Source organism: Callithrix jacchus, chromosome 18 (assembly GCF_049354715.1).
Source record: "Callithrix jacchus isolate 240 chromosome 18, calJac240_pri, whole genome shotgun sequence".
Lineage (NCBI taxonomy): Eukaryota > Metazoa > Chordata > Mammalia > Primates > Cebidae > Callithrix > Callithrix jacchus.
Genome location: NC_133519.1, coordinates 50,392,603 through 50,412,429, shown reverse-complemented (window position 1 = coordinate 50,412,429; position 19,827 = coordinate 50,392,603). Strand labels below are relative to the sequence as shown.

General features: G+C 36.0%; 1 protein-coding gene across 3 annotated transcripts in view; it reads right to left on the bottom strand.

Moving 5' to 3' along the window:
• CDC73 (cell division cycle 73) overlaps nucleotides 1–19,827 on the bottom strand; it is a 117,132-nt gene that overhangs the window by 11,331 nt on the left and 85,974 nt on the right. For all 3 annotated transcript variants that reach the window (XR_013529043.1, XM_002760459.7, XM_078355162.1), the window contains exon 14: nucleotides 276–437. Coding sequence is in view for 2 of the 3 variants with exons in the window: in XM_002760459.7 (XP_002760505.2) it covers nucleotides 276–437 (162 nt within the window). In the remaining variant the exon portion in view is untranslated. The remainder of the gene's footprint in view (nucleotides 1–275; nucleotides 438–19,827) is intronic.

Genomic DNA, 19,827 nt, shown 5'->3' with positions numbered 1-19,827 from the left:
CTGATACTCGCTCACACAAGAAAAAACCAACGATATACAGAAAACAAATATTTAAAAAATATAGACTGCCAGGTGCAGTGGTTTGTGCCTATAGTCCTAGCTTCTTGGGAGGCTGACATAGGAGGACCGATGGAGCCCAGGAGTTCAAGCTCTGCCTGGGCAACAATAGCAAGACCCCATCTCTTAAAAAACATCATCATCATCATCAATGGCAATAACAACACTCATTCTCTTGGGTGTAATGCCTGTAAAAAGAAATCTATAGACTATCTTACCAGTCTTGAGGCATAAGTTTAAGGGGCTGGTCTACTACTCTATAAGGTACTGTGACACTAATTGCAGTGCCCCCTGGTTGGATCTGGTCTTTTCTTCTTTGTATTAGAGTTTCATTTTCTCGTTGACAACCTTGTTTCTTCTTTTCATCTGATGGGACAAATCTTTGAAAAAACAGAGATGAGAAAAAGTCAAATGTATTCCATGTGATGAAAATGGAATAATAAACGCTATTTTGAAATAATTTTTTAAACATTAATAGTTTTAAACTAAAGATGTTTGTTTTTAAATAAACCTGCTCTGCAAGTACAGATCATGAAGAGTATGGGTCTTTGTTCACCAAACAGAACGCAGGCTCACTCAGACTCTAGGTTGGTGTGTGTGTATGTGTATCAACACACAATTTATAATCATTCAATTAGCACTTAGCATTCTCCATACTAATCCTTAATTTCTCAAATTCTATTAGAGGGAAACTTCATGATAAGAGAAACTTTATTAGAAATCAAAAGGTCACTTGAAGTGAAAAGGCTGCTGTGGCTAGCAGGCTTCTTTATGTGACTTAGCCTATCCAGGAACTTCACAAAACACTTTAAAAAAAAAAAAAAAAAAAAAGAAACATTTTATGCTTCAGCAAAATTACAAAAACACCATCAAACTTCAGAGAGCTTTGAAAATTTTAAAGTATGAAAATTAAATCAGTGTATGATGATTATTTTAGGAAACACTGCGATTATTATCAACTAGTGGCATTTATCGACTTACTTAAGTGGATCAATTCTCAAGACAGATATTTTTAAAAATAACAATCTGGATAGCTGTTGCCAACTCTATAATTTGCTAACGTTCACAAAGTATTTTACAAGTCTTATTTTCTAAATATATACATAATCCTAACAGTCCAGTAACATATTTTATTAGCTATGACCTAGTCTCTCCAATAAAATGGAGGGAATACAATCAATGTATGAGAGTGCCATTCTGCTTCTAAAGCTTAAGAGAGATGAAAAGATGAAAGGACCAAAAAACACAGGACAACTTGCATTAATTAGAGTTCTCTGAAAAACTTCAATTCCACATATTGGATTCATCAGAAAGTGGTATTAATTTTATGGTCTAGAAAGTTTTTAGCTCATGGTGATAATGATGATACCAAACTTTGTTTCTGAGCTGATTGTTCTCACATCCATTTTACATTTGATTAAAAAGTTAAGATTTCTATATCATTTAAAAATTTCCCCCAGATAATAATTTGCTTCCTATGGCATTTGGTTTATTTATTAATCAAGCTCACTTAGAAAATGCCAAAGATAGTACTAACACTTTGGTTAAGGAAACACATAATTTAAAAATTTTAGTAAGTGTACATTATTTGAAACAGGGTACTAGCAAAAAGCCACAAGCAAGCAAGCAGCCAAAAAAATTAATAAATCTTTTTTAAAAGCCACAACAAAAAATGTTTTAAGTGAATACTACGTGCAATATATCATGCTATAACTTTCACAATATACATAGCTGTACAAAACAGTGACTGCCCTCTTGAACTTATGTTCCACACACACAGAACAAAGGGATTCTACAGCCAAGAAAAATGCTTTGCTTTATCTCAATCTGTAACTACATGGGATTTAAAATGTTTAAATTGTTAAATATAAGACTGCATCTCTCTTTTCTGGCTTCTGAAATTTTAACATGGTATTAAAGCATAAATTTACTTGTAAAAAATTACTTACAAACTTTAATGGCTAGAATATAAAATATCTAAAAATGAGTGATTAAAATACCAAACTAACAAAAAGTCTATGATACACCTATTTCAACTTTTGATGCCTAAAAAATAAGTTATAGCTTGTCTACACATCAGTTGATGATTTATAAAAGTTCAGAATCATTAACGTGGTTTTTATAATTAACCACCATCCTAGAATTTTTAGATGCTCTAGCATGTTAATTTCTGATTATATCTAGGTATTTTCTTAGAATTGTAGTCACTTCTATTAGCAGTTAAAAAAGAAAAAGAAAAAAAAAAGAAGCTTTATTTCATAATGCATGTCAGCAAGGATCTCATTTGATAACATAAAGATAGATCTTATAACCTCTTCCCCTAAAGTTAAGTCTACTAAAAAGATTGGTATTCCAGAGTCAATATAAGTTTTACCTGTTCACCCTACTGCAGTTAATCAAATCTAAGACACCAGTGACTGTGAGATACACCATTATATTGTACCATATTGTACCATTATATTGTACCACTATGAAAGAAAAAAAATACTGCCAATTGAACTATATATTCTACATAAATCAGTCATCATCCCTCCAGAAAACTGGTTATTTCTTCTGGCTTCGGCTGCACTGCTGAATGTGTGTGATAGGCAATTGTTTCAAAGGTATCTCAGGCAAAATAGGTCCATCTACTATTGCCATCTTCCCTTTTTAGGTTCCATACAGCACCTGGTTGTTGCTTTATAAAATATATATATGAAATTAGAGCCAGGCATGGTGGCTCATGCCTATAATCCCAGCACTTTGGGAGACCAAGGTGGGTGGATCATCTGAGGTCAGGAGTTTGAGACCAGTCTGGCCAACATGGTGAAACCCTATCTACTAAATACACAAAAATTAGCCGGGTGTGGTGGTGCATGCCTGTAATCTCAGCTATTCTGAAGGCTGAGGCAAGAAAATCACTTGAACCTGCGAGGCAGAGGTTGCAGTGAGCTGGGATCAAGCCACTGCCCTCCAGTCTGGGTGACAGAGTGAGACTCTGCCTCAGAAAAATAAAAAGGAATAGGGAAATCATTCTTCTAATGCGGAAGAATTCAAATATCAAATTTGCACTCCACTGCTTCATTTCAGTGTATTCTTGAATATACAACATTTTAATTGGCATAAAATTTACATACGGTGAAATGTGCAAATAGACAAGTTTTGATAAACGTATACTGAGTATAAGCAGCATTCCAATCAAGATAAAGAACATCTGCATCAACCAGAAAGTTTCCATATATACCTTTCAGTCAAATGCCATTCTCCTTCCCAACAGGCAACCACTGTTCTGCTTTCCATTAGTTTTGCCTGTTTGGGGAATTCATATACACATTCTCATAATACCAGATGTATTATTTTCTACCTGGCTTCCTTCATTCAAGGTAATGTTTCTGATCATCATAACTGCAGTGGGGTGTTATCAGTAGTTCATTCTTTTTTACTGCTAAGTAGATTTCAATGATAAGAATATATTCTCCTGCTGTGGACATTTGGATGTGCCTTAGTACGTACAGGGCACAATAATAGAAACAGCAAAGACTAACTGAGATGGCCTGTAAACAACAAAAATTTCTTTATCACTGTTCTGAAGGTTAGGAAGTCAAGATAAAGATATTGGCGCATCTAGTGTCTAGAGAGGTCCCACTTCCTGGTTTGTAGACAGTATTTCTGCTGTGTCCTCATTTGGAATCAGGAGCAAGGAAGCTCTCTGGGATCACTTTCATAAGGGTGCTTACCCTACTGTGAGGACAGAACCCTTGTGACCTAATTACTTCCCAAATACCCTAGCATTAGTGACTAAGTTTCAACATACAAATTTTGTAGGGCACAAATGTTCAGTCTATAGCAGAATAGTTTCAAAGTCTGGACCCACACCTATGTAAATACTCCTTTGTAAGTGTTTTTGTGAACACATGCTTTCATTTCTCTTACACAAATACCTTTGAGTGAATTACAGGGTATGTGTAATTTTATAAGAAACTGCCATGAAGTTTTCCAAAGCAGTTAAACCATTTTATACTTCCACTAAAAATGTATGAGAGTTCTAGTCTTTTCAATTTTAGTCCTTCTAATGGGTATGTGAAATAGTATCTCAAGATCATTTTAATTTTTACTTCCTCAATGACTGATGATACTGAGAATTTTTTTCATGTGCTTATTGGCCATTTGTATACCTTCTTTTGTGGAGTGTCAACATCTCTTATTTTTAACTGGATTTTTAAAAATATTGACACACAGGATTCTAGATACAAATCTTTTGTTAGAAATGTGCAATAAAAAGATATCCCCCCAGCATGTGCCTGGCCTTTTCATTTTCTTAGTGGTGTCTTCTGATGAACGGAAGTTTTAAAATTTCTTTCTTTTATGGTTCACCCTTAAAAAAAAAACAAAACAAAAAAAACAGTATTTCAGGGTCACAAAAACATCCTATTATGCTTTATTCTAGAAGCCTTAAAGTTTTAGCTTTTAAGTTTGTGTGTATAATCTATCTTAAATAAATGTTTGTGTATGGTGTTAGGTAATGGTTGAGAGTCGTTCCTCTCCACTCATATATTTATCCAATTGTTCCAGTTCTATTTGTTGATAAGGCATTAACTTCTCAATTGAATTGCACTGACGTCTTTGTCAAAATAGTACAGGCCCATTTATGCAATCTCCATTATTTTCATTCATCTACCTGTCTATCTTTATATCATTAGTGCAATGTGTGGATTACTGCAGCTTGATACTAAGTCTTGAAATCAGGTAGTGTATGTCCTCCCTCTTTGTTCCTCCATAGTAACTGTTTCAATGTTAAATCGCACTGCCTCTTTTTTGAAGACATTTTGCATTACATTTAAATTCAACATATATAGTGCCATCTATGCACATATCTCACAGAACTGATGAAACTATGAATTGCCATCACTATTCTGTGCATGTGCCAGTAATAAAACTATGTCAGGACTGCCACCTAGCCACAGAAACTCTAAGATAACATCAATTATATGGCATCTCACAATTTCAGATATTAAATCATGAGAAGTAACTGTCTAAAGTATGTAACACTCTAGACCTAATTAAATTTTACAAAGAATGTGACCAAAGTGCTATCTATTACGTTATCAATTTAGCTACACGAGGTCAACTGCCAATGTATCCTGTTCTACTACAACTCCACTCTCAGCTTAGAAGCATCAGCTAATGGCAGCAATGACCAGATGGAATATAATTTAGGATGCTAAAGAGGGTAAAATTTAAGCCTATCAAGTACTACCCAGACTTAAGCCTTAAATGACAAATAACAGTACTCTATTTCTATGCCTCCTCTTGCACAAGAAGTTTGAACAAATTGGTTCTGGTCTATCAATACATAATAACACAGCTGTCTATAAGGTAGCATCCAAAAGGTAAAAATACATCTGAAATTCAAATATGATGAATATTGTAATTTTCATTTCCTAGGCTATAAAACTTTAAATATGTCTGTTTATATTTAGGCACTTACTTAATTCTAAATTTAAGCCATATGTATTTCACTATGAACTTATCTTCTTCAAAGTACAATTGAATTTTCTACAATTTTACAATGAACTTTTTTATTGTTACTATGGTAATCTACAAAGTCTGTCATATCCCTACTAGACTTCAGGTTTCTATTTTTGTCTTTTCTTTCTTCCTTTTAAATGAGGCCTTGCTATTGTGCCTAAGCTGGTCTCAAACTTCGAACTCCTGGACTCAAGCAATCCTCCCATCTCAGCCTGCTGAAGTGCTGAGATTACAGGCATGAGGTACCATGGCAGACCTAGACTTCAGGTTCCTGAAGACAGAGCCAATGGTTCTGCTATATGGCACTCACATCAGCTAGCGTGCTACCTTACACATAGCACCCGAACCAGGGCACAGATAAATGAAATGGAAACAAACAAAAAGGAATACAAAAGGTAATAAAACAAAAAGCTGGTTCTTTGAAAAGATAAATAAAATTGACAAACCATTAGCAAGATTAACCAAGGAAAGAAGAGAGAAAATCCAAATGAGCTCAATTAGAAACAAAACCAGAGATATTACAACTGACACCATAGAAATACAAAAGATCATTCAAGGCTACTATGAACACCTTTACGTGCGTAAGCTAGAAAACCTAGAAGAGATGGATAAATTCCTGGAAAGATACAACCCTCCTAGCTTAAATCAGAAAGAATTAGATACCCTGAACAGACCGATAACAAGCATCAAGATTGAACTGGTAACTTAAAAATTACCAACCAAAACAGTCCAGGACCAGAAGGATTCACAGCTGAATTCTACCAGTTCATAAAAGAATTGGTACCAATCCTTCTAACACTATTCCACAAGATAAAGAGAATCCTCCCTAAATCAGTCTATGAAGCCCATAACACCCGCATACCAAAACCAGGAAAGAACATAACCAAAAAAGAAAACTACAGCCCAATATCCCTGATGAACACAGATGCAAAAATCCTTAACAAAATACAGCTAACCAAATCCAACAATGTATCAAAAAGATAATCCACCATGATCAAGTGTGTTTCATGCCAGGGATGCAGGGATGGTTTAACACACACAAGTCAATATATGTGATACACCACATAAACAGAATTTAAAACAAAAATCACATGATCATCTCAATAGATGCAGAAAAAGCATTTGACAACATCCAGCATCGCTTTATGATTAGAACTCTCAGCAAAATTGGCATACAAGGGGCATACCGCAATGTAATAAAAGCCGTCTATGACAAACCCACAGCTAACATAATTCTGAATTGGGAAAAGTTTAAAGCATTCTCTCTGAGAACCAGATCAAGACAAGGATGCCCACTCTCATCACTTCTATTCAACATAGTACTGTAAGTTCTAGCCAGAGCAATCAGAAAGTAGAAAAAAATAAAGGGCATCCTAATCTGTAAAGAGGAAGTCAAACTGTCATTGTTTGCTATTATGTGACTGTACACCTAGAAAACCCGAGACTCCTCCAAAAATTCCTAGAACTGATAAATAATTCCACAAAGTTGTCAGATACCAAATTAATGTACACAAGCAGTAGCTCTCCTATACACCAACAGCGACCAAGCAGAGAATGAAATCAAGAACTCAACTCCTTTTACAATAGCTACAAAAAAAAAAAAAAAAACTACAAAACACACACACACAAAAAAACACTTAGGAATATATCTAACCAAGGAAGAGAAAGATCTTTACAAGGAAAGCTACAAAGCACTGCTGAAAGAAATCGTAGATGACAAAAAAAAAAATGGAAACATATCCCATGCTCACAGATGGGTAGAATCAATATTGTGAAAATGACCATATTGCCAAAAGCAATCTACAAATTCAATGTAATTTCCATCAAAATACTATCATCATTCTTCACAGAACTAGAAAAACAATCCTAAAATTTATATGCAACCAAAAAGGGCCCACATAGCCAAAGTAGGACTAAGCAAAAAGAATAAATCTGGAGGCATCAAATTACCTGATTTCAAACTATACTATAAGGTTACAGTCACCAAAACAGCAAGGTACAGGTATAAAAATAGGCACACCAACCAACAGAACAGAACAGAGAACCCAGAAATAAACCCAAATACTTAAGCCAACTGATCTCTGACAAAGCAAACAAACACATAAAGTGGTGTGAAAGGATGCCCTATTCAATAAATGGTGGGATAACTGGCAAGCCACAGTAGAAGAAAGAAACTGGATCATCTCTCACCATATATAAAAATCAACTCAAGATGGATCAAGGACTAAGCCCTGAAACTATAAAAATTCTAGAAGATAACACTGGAAAAACCCTTCTAGACACTGGCTTAGTCATTTCATGACAAAGAACCCAAAAGCAAATGCAATAAAAACAAAGATAAATGGATGGGACTTAAGGAGCTTTTGCTAAAAGAACAGTCAGCAGAGTAAACACTCAACTCACAGAGTAGGAGAAAATCTTTATAATTTATACTTCTGATAAAGGACTAAATCCAGGATCTACAACAAACTCAAATTATCAAGAAAAAAAACAAACAATCCCATGAAAAAGGACATGAATAGACAACTCTCCAAAGAAGATAAACAAATGGCCAACAAACATGAAAAAATGCTCAACGTCATTAATGATCAGGGAAATGCAAATCAAACCAAAATGTGGTTTCACCTTACTTTTGCAAGAATGACCATAGTCAAAAAATCAAAAAATAATAGATGTAGGTGTTGAAGAGGTGGAAAGGAAACACTTCTACACTGCTACTGGGAATGTGAACTAGTATAACCACTATGGGAAACAGTGTGGGGATTCCTAAAGAACTAAAAGTAGAACTACCATTTGATCCAGCAGAGTAAGTCACTATACATAAAGGTACTTGTATACGCATGTTTATAGCAGCACAATACATAACTGTAAAAATGTGGAACCAACCCAAATGCTCATCAATCAATGAGTGGATAAACTGATCACACACACACACACACACACACACACACACACACCATGGAATACTACTCAGCCATAAAAGAGAAGGAATGAATGGCAATTGTAGCAACCTGGATGGAAGCGGAGACTATTATTCTATGTGAAGTAACTCAGGAATGGAAAACCAAATACTGAATGATCTCACTCATAAGTGGGCATTAAGCTATGAGGATGTGAAGGCATGAGAAGGACACGAGGACTTCGGGGATGCAAGAGGAAAGTGTAGGAGGGAGGTGAGGGTTAAAAGACTACAAATCAGGTTCAGTGTATACTGCTCCAATGATGGGCACACCAAAATCTCACAAATTACCACTAAACAAGTTAGTCATGTAACCAAATACCACCTGTTCCCCCAAAACTTATGGAAATCAATTGTTTTTTAACACAAAAGTTAAAAAGATAAATTTAGGGAACACAATAAATCTTTAAACCAACAGGAAAAAAAAAAAAAAAAAGAAAACACATTCAGCATCCTCAAACATCGGTTTAACTAAAAAATTGGTCCAAAGTAATTTTTTTGATAAAACCATGTTATTCAAATTCTTTTCTTTTCTTTTTTTTTTTTTTTTTTTTTTTTTTTTTTTGAGACAGGGTCTCACTCTGTCGTCAGGTTGGAGTGCGATGGCGCACTCTTGGCTCACTGCAACCTCTACCTCCAGGGTTCAAAAATCTCCTGCCTCAGTCTCCCAAGTAGCTGGGACTATAGGCATGTGCCACCACACCTGGCTAATATTTGTATTTTTAGTAGAGAAGGGGTTTCACCATGTTGTCCAGGATGGTCTCAATCCCTTGACCTCATGATCTGCCTGCCTCGGCCTCCCAAAGTGTAGGGATTACAGGCGTGAGCCACCATGCCCAGCCTGTTATTTAAGATTTCTAAGTCCTCTGAGACCATCGTTTGGAAACTATGACAATTGTATTCATATACATATAGATATACATACACATACACATATATGTATATAAAGATTTAAGGAACAATGGCATGAGTAAATACCAACAAATTATGACCTTTATAAACTATGGCTTTATTCTGTTTCTGGTAGGATAATATGATAGATCCCCTAAGTAACTGCAACAATAATTCCAAAGAAAACAATTAAACAGTGGATCTCAAAATGAGTAATCTGGTAGTTATCAGAGACTAAGAAGGATGGGGGAGTGGAGGAGCTAGAGAGTGGTTGATTAATGGATACAGAAATAGAGATAGAAGAAATAAGACCCGGTGTTCAATAAATCAGTAGCATGACTATAGTAAACAATAATTTATAGTTTATTTCAAAATACCTATTAAAGAATAATTTTAATATTCTCAGCATAAAGGTAAGTGTTTAAGGTAATGGCTATCTTAATTACCCTGATTTAATTATTATACGTTGTAAGAATGTATCAAAATATTACATGTACCCCAAAATATGTGGATCTGTTAGGTATCAATACAAAAAAAAAAAAGGAAAAAAGAAAAAAATGTCTTAAAAGCATATCTGAGCTAGCTACCAAGGTATAAAAAATATGTGGGCCAAAGACTAAGTAAAAAGAGAGGAACTCAAAGAAGTAAGAATAACACTGCAGACTGCTATCCATGGAAGGGATCTGCAAACCAATTAAAGTTAAGCTTGGTTTTTCACTATATTTCAATGGGCTCCTGAAATAGAAAATAAGTCTAAATTCTGCTCAATGTAGAAAATCTAATAAGAGTTTCTTTCCTTATAAAGCTGAGACTCAGGGATTAAGTTCAACATAACGGCAAACTAGAAAGAAACTCATTGTCCACCCTCTTCCCCCACAACCCCTAACTCTAGCCCTAACCCCTATTTTGACAATTGCAAGGCAAATCAAATGTCTCAAATGGTAAAACTGACCTCATTTGAATCTGCAGCAAGAACAACAATATTTAGATAATAAAAACCTCCAACAGGGAGTTTAAAGTTACGCTAGATTGATAAAGCTCCCAGGTGCTTAGCAGATACAGATGCACATCTTCTCTGGAGTTCCCTCATATTCACTTGGAGATCAAAGAATTTCTACAGAAGTAATTCCAAGGAAAATGAACACTAAATTAGTAAATTAACAAAATAAAAACCAGTAAAATGAACAGTAACAAACTAAACACACAAGGAAACAAGTTATCATGTAGGAGACAACATTCAAAGGAAGATGACTGAGGACTCCAAATGCTACAATTACCAAAAATCAAGGCTTATAAAACAAGCTTACAAATATGTACAGTAAAAAAGAATTACAAAGACAGGTCATTGGAAAAATAACTGAACAGCACCAAAAAACTGAAATATAAAGCAACCAAAGTTTAAGATGCAATGAATAGGCATGATCAGATTAAAGTGAGGCCGAAGAAATAGGCAACTATAAATCAAATTTAACGAAATGATGAAAAAGGCATGCAACAGAGAAAAAGAAATAGGAAACAGAATCATTTAAGAAACACAGAAGACAGAATGAGAAGGTCTAAAGTATGTCTCATTTAAGTTCTAGAAAGAGATTCAAAAAGAGGGGGAGAAGGAACAGAACATGTGCCCCCAAAAAAAGCATATCATATTTCACAGATTATCAAAAGTAAGGGCCAAGACTTTCAGAAATGATGAAAAACAACCAATACACAGATATAATTCGGACAAATTACAAGTGGTATATATAAAAACGAAATCTGTATCTAGCTATAGCAGATAGATTTAAAATGATCTTTAAAATAACCACATGAACAGATTCCCCTCATAGGAATGATTACCACACTAACAATTTCTCATCATCAAAACAAAGGAAGCTAGAAGATAGTGGAGTAGTATTTTCAATATGATGGGGGAAAAAATAAACTCCCATATTACTTTCCAAAATGGCAATATCATTTTGCATTGCCTGGGGCTGTTGGGAACAAGTACTATTCTCAGTCCAGTCTAAATTCCAGTAATTTTTCTGCCTGCTTCCTTCCCAGTGACTGTTTCCCAAGCCTCAAGCAGTTTTCTCACATGCATGCACTGAACAGTATTTGGTGGATGCAAGGAGAACCCTGTACATAGCTTTTGAGCTCTTTCTGTGCACAATCTCTCCTCTTTGGAACTTGGCCCCGTGTGGCTGCCAACATGGCCCAAATCAGGAAGTTCCATCCAATCATTTATTTTAAATAACCATACAGTTCCACTAAACAACTTTCAAGATCATGTTTACAGATGTATTGTGTACTTCTTTAATATTTCCATAATATAATCTTAATTTTGTTAGGATGTTAAAGGGTTTTGTTTTGTTTCATTTACTTCTTGAAGGGACAGAAAACTAAAGAATCCTCAATTTTACATAAAACCAAATAGAATCTATGCCAACTTGAGCTATGAGTTACAGGCAGTACCATAATTGTGTGGAGGAGGTTTCAATTATGCATTAATTACATAGCAAAGTCTCCAGCTGACTCAAACTGTAGGGGAGATGTCAGTTGCAATGAGGTGTTAAACAATGAAGGGAGTGTTTTAAACTTGGAAGAAACATTAGGCATGGTCTATCCTAAGAATGTGGTCTGTTTAATTGTCTGGCTTTCCCAGTAAACAAGACTAAAGAGAAAGACACTAAAATTTACTTTGTGATTTCTTGCACTATTTACTATCTTGTGCTATAAAACAGTGTTTAATATTAGATTTGTAATACAATCAGATGAATACTGCAAAGGTTCTTGAGAGTGGAGAATGAAAGTCAATTTCTTTTTTTAACATTCCACAAATTTACTGTAAATTTTGTATAACCAGCCAAACATATTTATTTTTAAAAAGTTGTCAATTACTAAAATTTGTGAGAACTGGAAAATACCAAATTCACAAATCATAAAATGGATTAAAAAATACAGTAAATGAAAAAAACAAAACAAAACAATAAACACACTACAAGTATAATGAAGCATCATGGGAAGTAAAATCAAGTCCCAAGTGTGGCTGAGACTACTATATATCAAAAAAGGTATTTCAATTTGAAAATAAATGCAATAAATTAATTCACAGGTTGCACAAACATACATACACAAAAACGAAACGTTAAATTTCAGGTATATAAATCCCCACCCCCCCCACCCCGCTCTCCAATCCTTTTCTTTTCAAATTGTCCCCTTCTCTTTTTCTTTTTCTTAGTACTCATTATTAGGCCAACACTGTTTTAAACGACGTAGCTACAAATAGCAATAAAATAATAAACCCTTGTCTCTGAGGAAATCACAATGTAGTTGGAAAGAACAGAGATAGACTACCAGACACAGAAACTATCACCAAAAAAAAGCATATATTTCAGATTATAAATCATAAAAAACCATGTATACTGACTAAAAGGTGGAAAGCTAATATAAAAACTAAACAGTTTTTCGAAGCAGTTAATGTAATCCATTTTCATGAGTCTGACAGTTTGTTATATTATCAAATCTATTTCAAGGACCAAAAGTATATCTTGTTCACAAAACTGTAAATTACTTAAGCTCAGGTGACATATGCAATCAAAAAACTCACATCTGCCAGAATACTAAAACTTTTCTATAAAAGCCATACTATTAATGAAAAGGAGCTCAATGAATATTTTGTCATTCAAAAGTACCAAAAGTGAATTCAGGTATGAATATACTTGTATGTTCCAGGATACCTACACTTTGCAAAGAAAGCTACTTTAAATTCATTTCTGCCTTTAGTGAAACGTGAAATCCACAAATACAACAACTTGTTTTGTTTCTCACTTTGAATCAGTTAAAAGCAGTATGGTTTCCCGCACCACGCCCCACCATATGAAGGGGCTTTTCTTTGTTCAAAAGTTATCATTGTTACTTTACTGAAAAAGAAGCCAGAGCATTTACATTCCTCTTTCGGGTATTAATTCTGTTGCTAAATAAAACTGTTTTCCTAGTGATAAGTAAAATTTTTAGCAGGAAATTTTAAGCAGAGCATTCAGATTACAAAATATAATTGTTCTAACACTGATTTAGGCCTTCAATCTTGCAGAAGACTTTGTTTTGTTCTGGATTATAATCACACAACTATCAAGGCCAGAATAAAATCCAATTTCTTTCTTTCTTTTGCTGTTCTTTCCTTTTATTTAGTATTCTTTTTTGACTTTTGTCGAAAAGTTGAGGAGATGCGTGTGCAGGTTTGTTACACGGGTATATTGCATGTCACTGGGATATGGTGCACAAATTATTTCATGACTCAGGGTAATATGCACAGTACACAACAGATAGTTTTTTGATCTCCTCTCTCTTCCTACCTTCTACCCGCAAGTAAGCCCTGGTCTTTGGTATCCCTCTTTGTGTACAATATGTACTCAATGTCTACCTCCCACATAGAGCATGCAGTATTTTGTTTTCTATTTATGTGTTAATTTGGTAGGATAATAGCTTCCAGCTGTATCCATGTTGCTGCAAAGGACATGGTTTTTTCTTTTATGACTGCATAGTATTCCAATGACATACCTATACCAGATTTCTTTACCCAATCCACTACTGATGGGAATCTTGGTTGATCCCATGTCTTTGCTACTGTAAAACATGCCACAATGAATATAAGAGTGCATGTATCTTTTTGGGAGAAAGATTTATATTCCTCTGGGTATATGTCCAGTAATTGGATTGCTGGGTCAAATGATGGTTCTGTTTAAAGGTTTTTGAGAAATCTGCAAACTGCTTTCCACAGTGGCTGAACTAATTTACATTCCCACCAGCAGCATTTTGAGCATTCCCTTTTCTCCACAACCTCACCAAGATCTACTATTTTCTGATATTTTTAATAACAGCCATTTTGGCTGGTGTGACATGATATCTCATTGTGGTTTTGATTTGCATTTCTCTAATGATTAATATTAAATATGTTTTATTATTTAATATATTTTAAATATTTTTAATATTTAATATTTAATTTTTTAACATAAATATATGTTAAATATTTTTTCCTATGTTTGTTGGCCATGTGCATACCTTCTTTTGAGAAGTGTCTGTCCACGTCCTTTGCTCAGTTTTTAATGGGATTGTTTGTTTGATGCTTAGGGTCCTTATGAATTCTGGGTATTAGACCTGTATCAGATACATATCTTGCAAATATTCTCTCCCATTCTGTATGTTGTCTGTTTACTCTGCTGACAGTGTCTTTTAAACTGCAGAAGCTTTTTGGTTTAGCTCCCATTTGTCTGTTTTTGCGGCATTTGCTTTTGAAGACTTCATCATAAAATGTTTACCAAGGCCTACGTCCAGAATTGTATACCCTGTTTTTTCTAGGGTTTTTACAGTTTCAGGTTAATCCACCTCAAGTTGATTTTTGTATATGGTAAAAGTATGGGGTTGGTTTCAATCTTCTGCATTTGGCTAGCCAGTTATCCTACCATCACTGAATAAGGAGCCCTTTCCCCACTGCTTGTTCCTGTCGACTTTGTCAAAGAGCAGATGGTTCCTGGTGGACAGTTTTATTCCTGGATTCTCTTACCCATTCCACTGGTTTGTGTGCCTTTTTTCTACCAGTACCATGCTGTTTTTGATTACTGAAGTCTTGCTGTATAGTTTGAAATTGTGTAGTGTGACCCAACTTTGGTCATTTTGCTTAGGACGCTTTGTTATTCTGCCTCCTTTTTGTTTCCATATGGATTTTAGAATAGTTTGTTCAAATTCTGAGAAAAATGAAATTTAGTAGTTTGCTAGGAGTAGCAGTGAATCTGTAAGTGGCTCTGGGCAGTATGGCCACTTTAACAATATTGATTCTTCTTATCCATGCACATAAAATGTTTTTCCATTTGTGTCATCTCTGATTTCTTTCAGCATTGTTTTGTAATGCTTGTTGCAGAGTTCGTTCAACTCTGGTTAGCCAGGGGAGAGAGAGAGACACGATGGGGGGAGTGTCTACTGTGAATAGGACTGCATTCTTGATTTGGCTCTCAGCTTGGACATTAGTGGTGTATAGAAATGCTACTTGTGTACAGTGATTTTTGTATCCTAAAATTTCACCAAAATTGTTTATCAGTGCTAGGAACCTTTGGGCAGAGAGTATGAGGTTTTCTACGAATGGAATCATATTGTCTAGGAAGATAGTTGGACAGACTTCCTCTCTATTTGGATGCCTTCTATTTCTTTCTCTTGCCTGAGTCCCCTGGCTAGTACTTCCAGTACTGATACAGGAATACTGGGAAGGGAGGAGCATGGTCCCTTTAAATGATATGGACTGGGGGAAGGCAAGTGCTGGACAGAGGAGAGCTTGGTCCCTGGCTAGGGCTTCACCCCGACAGATCTACATGAGGACAAGGCACTTCTGTCTTCATGCCAAAATGTTCCATTTTCCAAGACCACCCTGTCCTGCCACGACCCCATCTTGGACCTATAAAAACCCGAGACCCTAGTGGGCATACACACAAGTGGCCAGACATCAAGAGGAGCACATCAGCAGAAGACACAAGTGGCTGGACATTGTGAGGAATGCATTGGCAAAAGAAGACATAGCAAGAGCACACATGGTGGTGGAGAGCACACTGTCAGAAGAGCATGCCAATGGGCACCGGCAGGTTGACAGGCCATCAGAGTGATGCAGAGTTTGGCTGGAGCAGCCCAACTCCAGGGGAAAATCATCTCCTTTCAGGCTCCCCCATTTGCTGCGAGCTGCTTCTACTCAATAAAACCTTACATTCATTCTCCAAGCCCATGTGTGATCCAATTCTTCTGCTATACCAAGGCAAGAAATCCTGGGATATAGAAATCCCTCTGTCCTTGTGATAAGGTAGAGGGTCTCACTAGCTTGTTAACACAAGCCGCCTACAGGGCAAATCAAAAGAGCACCCTGTAATACATGCCCACTGGGGCTTCAGCTGTAAACACTCACCAATAGACACCACTGTGGGGTCGGAGCCCCACAGCCTGCCCATCTATATGTTCCCCTAGAGGTGTGAGCAGCAGGACACTGAGGAAGCAACGCATGCCCCCACTACATGCCCTGCAAGGGGGGCAAGGAAACCTTTCCCATTTCAGCACTATGTTGAACAGGGGTGGGGAAAGTGGACATCCTTGGTTTGTTCTGGTTCCCAAGGGGAATGCTTCCAGCTTTTGCCTGTTGAGTATGATGTTGGCTGTGGGACTGTCACAGACGGCTCTTATTATTTTGAGGTATGTTACTTTGATGGGTAGTTTGTTGAAGGTTTTTAACATGAAGGGATGCTAGGATTTATTGAAATCCTTTTCTGCCCCTACTGAAATGATCATGTAATTTTTTAGTTTTGGTTATGTGATGAATCATGTTTACTGATTTACGTATGTTGAATGAACCTTGCATCCCAGGGATAAAGCCTATTTGATCATAGTGTTTTAGCTTTTTGATGCACTGCTGGATTCAATTTTCTAGTATTTTGTTGATTTTTGCATCTATACTCATCAGGGATACTGGCCAGCAGTTTTTTGCGTTTGTGTTTTATTGTCCCTCTGCCAGGTTTTGGTATCAGAATGATGCTGGCTTCATAAAATGAGTTAGGGAAGTCCCTCCTCCTTGATTTTTTGGAGCAGTATCAGTAGGATGGGCATCAGCTCTCCTGCATACATCTGGTAGAATTCGGCTGTGAATCTGTTTGGTTTGGGGTTGGGGGGCTTCTGGTTGGTAGCTTATTTTTACTACTGATTCAAATTTGGAACTCATTATTGGTCTGTTAAGGATTTCAATTCCTTCCTAATTCAATCTTGAGAGGTTGTATGTTTCTCGGAGTTTATCCTTTTAGGTAGTCTGGTTTGTGTGCACAGAGGTCTTCGTAGTCTCTGAAGGTTTTCTGTATTTCTGTGGGGTCAGTGGTAATGCCCCTTTGTCGTTTCTAATTGTGTTTATTTTGATCTTTTCTCTTATTTTCTCTATTGATCTAGCTAGCAGTCTATTAATCTTATTTATTCTTTCAAAGAACCATCTTTTGGTTTACTGATCTTCTGTAAAGATGAGCATAGATTTTCACATGTCAATTTCATTCAGCTCTGATTTTGGTTATTTTCTTCTGCTAGCTTAGGGGTTGGTTTGCTCTTGTTTTTCTAGTTCCTCCAAATGTGATATTAGGTGGTTAATTTGAGATCTAACTTTGTGATGTAGGCATTTAGCACTATGAACTTTCCTTTCAGTACTGCTTTAGCTGTGTCCCAGAGATTCCAGTACATTCTATCTTTGATTTCATTTGTTGCGAAGAAGTTTTTTGAGGCCGGGCATGGTAGCCCATGCCTATAATCCCAGCACTTCAGGAGGTCAAGGCAGGCAGATCACTTGGGCCCAGGAGTTCGAGACCAGCCTGGGTAACATGGTGAAGCCCAGTCTCTACAAAAAAATACAAAAATTGTCCAGGTGTGGTGGCACACACCTGCAGTCCCAGCTACTCAGGAGGCTGAGGCAGGAGGATTGCTTGAGCCCTGGAGGCAGAGGTTGCAAAGAGCCAAGATTGCACCATGGCACTCCAGCCTGGGCGACAGAGAAAGACCCGTACTCAAAAAAAAAGAAGCATTAATTTCATCCTTTTCCCAAAATTGATCCAGGAGCAGGCTGTTCAATTTCCATGTAATTAAATAAAAACCTAATTTCTTAATTTGAATGTTTGTTAGGTATCTCCACAGTACAAATAGTAAGACTACTAAATTCATCATCAGGAGACCTGGTTGTATTTCCTGCTCTGCAACTACATGATAGGGATAAAAGGCTAAAATAAACTCTAAGTTTATCTATCAGTATTTTTGTTCAGGAATAAGTGTGGGTCGAACTAGATATACTGTATATCATTTTTAGGTCTCAAATTGTAGAAAATAAATTTCAAGTGTTTATATATTATGAAAAATCACTATCATACACATTCTCACTAATAGCACATAATTTGTGAGAGAAGCCAGATAAAGCATTTAAAGGCTGATAACTGCTGAGGTCTAATTTGTTTCTGAATCTATCTTCAGAATGTGATTCAAGTTTGCCCAGTCAAAAGACAGAGTATTTTTCATTGTACTTAGAATAAGGCATTGAAACTGAGTTTTAGACTAAGTGCTAAACATATTTTATTTCTCAGCAGCTATAATTAATGACAAACCAGTACCACTATCATGTGAGCTCCTAGAAGGTTGGGTTTGTGGTATATTTGTCTACAGAGTAATTGACTTTTTAGTTATTGCTCTGTAGATGTTAGCTGAAAGAACAGAACCAATATACACATCAATCTCCCCAAATGAGAGTTATCACTAAATTCATCTGAATCTGTCTCATAGCTAAGGCATCACATCACTGATTTGAAAAACATTAAAACTTATTTCTAACGTCTAGTGTATCCCAACTGCAAACAATCTATAGCTAAGTAGGTAAATAACTTATAAAATAATCTTCATTTTTAATTCTCCTCAGGTACAATTCAAACAATTATGAAACATGAATTAAGAAATTTGCTACATTTGTCAGACTAACAACTTCCTACTAAAATGGGTTATACTATCTGGTATACTACATTATTAGAACTGGAACTTTATACACAAACACCTGAAAATGCTAAATACAATGTCATAGATACATGAAACGCATAGCTGAGCTAGAAAGAAAATAGTCATGGGCTACAAATGAAGAAAATGCTGAGGACCAATAAAGTCCACTGGTATTGCCCATGAGAAAAGTGTAGGCGGTACTGAGAATTGGCTTTTACCACCTACATGGGGAAAGGACGCAAAGGAGCTACAACTAGAGCCACAGAAAAGTCACACAATCAATCAAAGGTTAAACTAGGGGGAAAAACTATCACCAGTTAAATGTCAGGGAAGCATATCCATCTTGATCTGCCTCTGGAACAGGGAAAGAAAAGGGGCTCCTAGATAATTTGTCAGCCAATGTCACCCGGATCTAATTCAAATTTGAATATCCTACCAGGACGGACTAGAATTCCTCATGTTGAATACTTAACACAAAAATCAACTAAAAGCTTGAGATGTTCTTGAAGCACCTGGCAAAGCAATCACAAAATCACTCTGGAAGGACATGCCTTCAAGCCAGTACTATTTCAAATAAAGCCTTATTAATTAAGATTAGTGAGCAACCATCCAAATTTCTAACAAATACCAAATTAAATAACCAGGTATGTAACTCAACAGGAAAATTTGACAGTTTCTGTTTCATAAGAAGTACTAGGAAAATATAACAAACAATACGAAAATATTAAAGCAGAATAAAGTTAACCCCTTCTTTCCAACTAGTGATCACAGTATCTCTCTTATCCTCTGAAATAGTATCTATTACAATTTTTGAGTTCTTCCATTTTCTATCCTGTTTCATAAAAAGCATTCAGATAGAAGGAACTATCTTAAAATCCTACATCAGCCAATAGTATCTA